Raw genomic sequence first — 6,655 nt, 5'->3', positions numbered from 1 at the left:
AGATGTGGAGGTCCTGGGCTGGTGTGGTTACACATGGTCTGCGGTTGTGAGGCCGGTTGGGGATCTTATGCATCACGGTACTCTTCTACTAGTTTCCTATGAGTGCATGTTGAGATACATGAGATTTCATAATTGACACAATATGTAAAAAAAAATACATACTTTGGCCAGGAAGTGCTTGCAAAAGACAGACAATAACATGATTCCTGGCGCTCTTCACAAGAGATACAGCATAATGAAAAAACATTAAATATAATAACATCAATCAATGCATTTGGACATATGAACCAGAAAGACTTAGTAAGAGACTTGTGTTGTTGTGGTCGTTTTTCATTGAGTCCTCTCAATGTGACAGTATATTATAGTAGATTCAACCTCAGCACCATAAACAGTATGGTTTCATAATTTCAAGATGTCATCAAGACAGTAGGGTTTAAGGGTAGACCCAGAGGCAGGGTTTTGATTTGTCCATTTCAGTGCTGTGGAATGTCAGACAGGAACTTACCTGTCCAAACAGTGAGCTCTTACACCAAAAGTCCCCCTTACACCAAAAGGTCATAGGGTTTTAGAGGATGTCATGACTCACAAATGAACATGGATGCATCATTTGAACCGCTTGAATGTCCCTCCCTTACCACAGGAAGAACACAAGCCCCCTTACATTGAAATCATTAGTACATCAGTCAACCATACATGGATATAAAAATGTAACAGTATGCATCGGTAATGGATGCAATAAAAGAGGTTGTTTAATTTCCCCCTGCGTTTGTTTAGAGTACTAGTTACGTATTCCTCCATGTAAGTATGTACTCTATGTGCCCAGAGTCTGTGCAGCATGTGGGTTCCTGAGAGAAGTAGTGTTTGCTGTGGTTCTGTCCGACTGTTGGCTCCCTGGCAGCTGTGACTGTGTGCCCTGAAATCACTGGCCTGACTTACACAGCGTACCCACCACTCTCTTCTTGGCTTGGTAGAAATCTGCAGAGACAGAAACCAATAGAGGTTTTGTCAGCATTGGACTCAGTATTCAAAACTTAATTCAAATAAACCAGCAGTTCAACCCTACCAACTTATAACCCATCCCCAAAAACCATCCCCTACATCCACCCACCACACCAACGCTCCTACCTTTGAGGTTGGTCTGTTTCCACTTCAGTCTGTTTTCATTATGGTTCCTGTTCTCCTTCTTGTTCTCCTTCTTGTCTGGTGTTTTCTCCAGGTTCTGGAGGTTGGCTCCGTACTTCTCAGGGGTGCAAGGGATATTCTCCTTGCCACGGTGCAATGGCCCCGCCCTAACACTCCCTGTGGTGGCCGCCAGCACTCCCACCCTCTGTGCCTCCCCCTGACCCAACAGGCAGGGCCGGTAGAGGAGAGGCAGCTTGGTGCCTGGAACCCCCTCCCACTGGAAGTCTCCCCCAGCCAGAGGCTTCTCTGACAGGAAGTCGAAGCCCCAGCGGTGGCAGGCGTCCTCCAGGTCTCTGCGCAGGGCATTCTGGTACTCCTGCTGCAGCTGCTCAAGGTCCACTGGGCCAAACAGGTTCCGTCTGGCAGGACCTTTCCCCAGGGAGCTCAGAATCCGCTTACGACTGGCCATGGTTGTTCTGGTTCTACACTGCAGGGGACAAAGGGAGATTAGTTAAGTAGACAGATATCTACTTACAGAGCACAGCAAGAGGATAGTGGTCTGAGGAACTATCCAGGAAACAGTAAAGTCATCAATAAGATCATGTAAAAAGACGTAATGTCAAATGTAGACACGTGATGTACACTACATGGCCAAAAGCTTGTCGAACATCTCATTCCAAAATCATGGGCATTAATATGGAGCTGGTCCCCCCTTTGCTGCTATAACAGCCTCCACTCATCTGGGAAGGCTTTCCACTAGATGTTGGAACATTGCTGCAGGGACTTGCTTCCATTCAGCCACAAGAGCATTAGTGAGGTCGGGCACTGATGTTGGGCGATTAGGCCTGGCTCGCAGTCGGCGTTCCAATTCATCCCAAAGGTGTTCGATGGGGTTGAGGTCAGGGCTCTGTGCAGGCCAGTCAAGTTCTTCCAAACCGATCTCGACAAACCATTTCTGTACGGACCTCGATATGTGCACGGGGGCATTGTCATGCTGAAACAGGAAAGGGCCTTCCCCAAACTATTCCACAAAGTCGGAAAAACAGAATCGTCTAGAATGTCATTGTATGCTGTAGAGTTAAGATTTCCCTTCACTGGAACTAAGGGGCCTGAACCATGAAAAACAGCCCCAGACCATTATTCCTCCTGCACCTAACTTTACAGTTGGCACTATGCATTGGGGCAGGTAGCATTCTCCTGGCATCCACCAAACCCAGATTCGTCCATCGGACAGCCAGATGGTGAAGCGTGATTCATCACTCCAGAGAACGCGTTTCCACTGCTCCAGAGTCCAATGGCAGCGAGCTTTACACCACTCCAGCCGACGCTTGGCATTGCACATGGTGATCTTAGGCTGGTGTGCGGCTGCTCAGCCATGGAAACCCATTTCATTAAGCTCCCGACGAACAGATCTTGTGCTGACATTGCTTCCAGAGGCAGTTTGGAACTCGGTAATGATTGTTGCAACCGAGGACAGACAATTTTTACGCATTACGCGCTTCAGCACTCAGCGGTCCCGTTCTGTGAGCTTGTGTGGCCTACCACTTAGCGGCTGAGCCTCTTGTTGCTCCTAGACGTTTCCACTTCAGAATAACAGTACTAGCAGGGCAGAAATGTTGCGAACTGACTTGTTGGAAAGGTGGCATCCTATGACGATGCCATGTTGAGTCACTGAGCCCCTTCAGTAAGGCCATTCTACTGCCAATGTTTGTCTATGGCGATTGCATGGCTGTGTGCTCGATTTTTTACACCTGTCAGAAACGGTGTGGCTGAAATAGCCGAATCCACTAATTTGAAGGGGTGTCCACATACTTTTGTTTATATAGTGTACATTGTCTGAGTTGAAAGAGTCAGTTTGTTTAAATATCCTATGTGACACCAGTCCCTTTCTTGAGTCTTCTACTCTACAGAATAGCAAAACAAAAAGCGCTGAAGAGGGAGACATTTTTTAAATGTTTCACTGCAATCAATCAGATGCCTCTGAACTTGTGAACAAAGGTAAAGATGATAGCAATAATCTATGTAAGACCAAGACTGTTCCTCTCAGATGTAAACATCAACAACTACTAAGGTAAGTAACCCAATGAAATTATCTTCATCGCCCTATCCTATCACCAACAATCATCAAGCTGAAACAAATATTAGTAAATGGCATCAATAAATCAGATATTCCAATATAATTCAATAACAACCAACTATCACACAATAATCACTGAAACACTACTAGCTAATGCAACACGATGTAAGAAGGTATATAGCTAGCCTAACCCAACGAATAAAGAACTTACCCTTTATGTAACGTTAAATCTCTCTCAAAATCCAAACTGTACTTCATTTGTGTAAAGGAGCCACTGGACTGTGTGTTGAGGATGCTGCAGTTCTATTTAACAGCTAGCCATCAGACTGTGATTCATAAAGCCCTCCTACTGTCCTGATCTAATACAGTACATGCCTGAGAAAACCTCTACAGCGACAAGTCCTGGACATCCACTCTTGTGGCTGGAGTATTACAAAGAACCACTAGGCGCCAGTGTTAATCCATAACTTGCATTTTTGACAAACAGAATACGGAGATCCACAAGCACGTTTTGAATGTGCAAATGCACATTACATTTACATTTTAGCCATTTAGCAGACGCTCTTATTCGGAGCGACTTACAGTTAGTGAGTGCATACATTTTTCATACTGGCCCCCCGTGGGAAACGAACCCACAACCCTGGCGTTGCAAACGCCATGCTCTACCAACTGAGCTACAGGGGACCTACATTCCACAGTTGTAAATGTTAGGCATTTCTGAACATTTGCTCACAAATCGTTCTATATTTGTTAAAATGTTTGTTTTATTTGTGAGCTATGTTGAATATATTGACAGATTATGGATTTATTTGTGATTTATGGTGAATACACATACAGATCATGGTTTAATTTGTGAAATATTTTTACATATTCACGGATTATGGTTTAATTTGTGAAATATTTTTACACATTTACGGATCCTGGTTTTATTTACTAAATATTTAAATATATTCATAGATATAGTTTTATTTGTGAATCATGTTGAATATAAGCACGGATCATGGTAGACATATCTACAGATTAAAGAAACAAATCTCACTCCAAACTATCTTCGTGAAAACTTGTCTGATGTCAGGCAACAATACAAACCCAGTTAACGATTTTAGCTACAGTAAATTGGTCCCCTGTAGCTCAATTGGTAGAGCATGGCACTTGTAACGCCAGGGTAGTGGGTTCGATCCCCAGGACCACCCATATGTAAAAATGTATGCACACATGACTGTAAATTGCTTTGGATAAAAGCGTCTGCTAAATGGCTTATTATTAAATTAATAGAGGCTAAAATAGGGTACATCTATGTCACGTGTCAAACTCATTCCACGGTGGGCCGAGTGTCTTCGGGTTTTCGCTCCTACCATGTACTTGATTGATTAATTAAGGTCACTAATTAGTAAGGAACTCCCCTCACCTGGTTGTCTAGGTCGAAAGATCATCGGTTGAGAAGATGGCGGAAAGGAGGTTTTGTTTGAAACTGCTAGTGAGTCGGGTGAAGCTAAGAGTACAGAAAGTGTGAATGAGTGAGTTACAGTGGCAAAGACAAAGGGAAACAAGAGAAGTAAAACCACTAGACTCGTTTTTAGTCGGAGTGAGGTTTTTGAATCAATGCTACTTGGGAAATCCATTTAACGTCTCCAGGAAAATCTGGAATGTGTTGGAGGAAAGTGTGGAGTCAGTGAGAGTCACAAGAAGTGGTCTTATTTAGATTTTCTGTGTGTCTGCGGAGCAGAAGAAGCATGTTTTAAGACTCAAAAAGATATCGGAATGGAATGTTTCCTGTATGGATTTTCGTAGCAGGGCCTATCAAGGGGGTTATTTATGGGGTGGCGCAAGAAATAAAGGCAGAGGATATAACTGAAGACATCGATGGAGTGGTTGATGAACGTCGACTGACCTGTATGGTGGATGGAGAAAATAAATGCTACTGTTCTTTGATGAAGAGTCTCTCCCTTCTCATATAAAGTTAGGATTCATGAGATACCCTGTAAGAGCTTTTGTGCACAAGCCCCTTCAGTGTCATAAATGTAAAAGACTTGGTCATGTGTCAAGTGTGTGCAGAAAGGAAGAGTATCGTATGCCAGATGAAGGTAAATGCTGCAACTGTGGAGGTGAACATGCACCTGAATTCCTGGAGTGCCCTGTTAGGGTGAAGGAGAATGAGGTGGCAAGGGTAAGGAGCGTCCAGCTTGTCTCCTATCTGGAGGCGGTGAGAAGATTGGAAGGAACGAGTGGCGGGGAAGAAACAATGGTAGTAGAGCCACCACGACCAGTGAAGGTTTCCCATCAATCGAGGGATAGTGAAATGCTACATGTTAAAAAGGTGGACTTTGTATTATGTATTGCAATGGTCATAAACTGTCCAGCACAAGCAGAGAATAAGTCTAAGAATATTTGAATCATTGTGAATGCCGCTGAACGTTTTTGGGGTCTTTGTGATTTCACAGCTGAGGCCGTGTAAGAAATCCTGTCGGTGACCGCCATCACAAGCCCCTGAGCCTGTGTAGGGATGTATTTTGGAGTGGACTGTGATTGAAGAAGTGGGATGGGTTTTCTTAGTTGACATGTTCTATTTTGTATGTCGTTGTTTCCCCACCTTTCCCGCAATGGTTTTTTAGTTTCTTATTCAATACCCTGTCCAGCTGGTGGCGGTAATGCACCATTAACATTGGATGCCAACCGCCGTTAAACCCATCAAAGAAGAAGAGAAGATGGTTGTCTAGGTTTTAATTGAAAGAAAAAACCAAAAACTCAGAGACCTCACTACGGGAACCTGGATGCAGCAGCAAGGACACGTGCAGAGAGAAGTTGCACCGCGATCCTACGAGATCCAAACGGAGCATGTATCAAAACTTGGAGGAAACCGAGTGGCTCTAAGGCTTCAGCCGTTTACTCAAGGGACTGAGTATCATCAGGATGACACTACTGAAGTGTCAAATGCCTTCAGCAATGGACAAAACAGTCAGAACACCCTGACTGACAACGAACGCTGTCCAACTGCTTCACTAAGTTCTTCAGCAGAACAACCAAAAAGGACTGTTCTACAGCTGTACCATCAAGAGCACCCTGACTGGTTGCATCACCGCCTGGTATGGCAACTGCTTGGCCTCCGACCGCAAGGCAGTACTAGCTGCCTACTTGAGCTGACTGCGAGCTGGGGATTGTTTGTTTCATGTCTCAGGCCCTCGGCCTGTGCCGCGAGAGGGCGGAGTTAGCCGTTTGCAGATGCAGGAATGCCCACATGCAGGAACGACCCGAATTGCAGGCCGCAATTGCACCCTTTTCGGTGCAATGGCAAATCTCATGGTGGACGAGATGGCCATAATGAACCGTGGAATACTACGGGGATAAAATCCACAGCTATGCTGACATCGGCACTGGCCAGGTTGATTACATCTCAAATGAAGCCAAGGATGCAATGGTCCTCATGGTGGTTGCCATCGACCAGTCATGGAAAATCCC

General features: G+C 44.7%; 1 protein-coding gene across 1 annotated transcript; it reads right to left on the bottom strand.

Annotated features, from left to right (window-relative positions):
* Positions 1-3,578, bottom strand: LOC121578538 (cyclin-dependent kinase inhibitor 1-like). Its single transcript, XM_041892905.2, has 3 exons — positions 3,411-3,578; positions 1,126-1,609; positions 1-975 (listed from the first exon to the last, which is right to left on the bottom strand). The coding sequence occupies exons 2-3, from the start codon at positions 1,589-1,591 to the stop codon at positions 920-922; spliced, it is 522 nt and encodes a 173-aa protein (XP_041748839.1). The 5' UTR covers positions 1,592-1,609; positions 3,411-3,578; the 3' UTR covers positions 1-919.
* Between the last annotated feature and the right edge of the window lie 3,077 nt (positions 3,579-6,655).

The sequence above is a fragment of the Coregonus clupeaformis genome, chromosome 12, assembly GCF_020615455.1.
Source record: "Coregonus clupeaformis isolate EN_2021a chromosome 12, ASM2061545v1, whole genome shotgun sequence".
Taxonomy (NCBI): domain Eukaryota; kingdom Metazoa; phylum Chordata; class Actinopteri; order Salmoniformes; family Salmonidae; genus Coregonus; species Coregonus clupeaformis.
Note: the sequence above shows the minus strand (reverse complement) of the source record. Positions and strands in the feature narration are given on the sequence as shown.

What these genes read in the sequence shown, in the direction of transcription:
- LOC121578538 (XM_041892905.2), bottom strand. Translation starts at nt 1,591, where the DNA reads ATGGCCAGTCGTAAGCGGATTCTGAGCTCCCTGGGGAAAGGTCCTGCC. An exon ending in GAAACAGACCAACCTCAAAG is followed by an intron (nt 976 to 1,125) that starts GTAGGAGCGTTG and finishes CTGTCTCTGCAG; the next exon opens with ATTTCTACCAAGCCAAGAAG.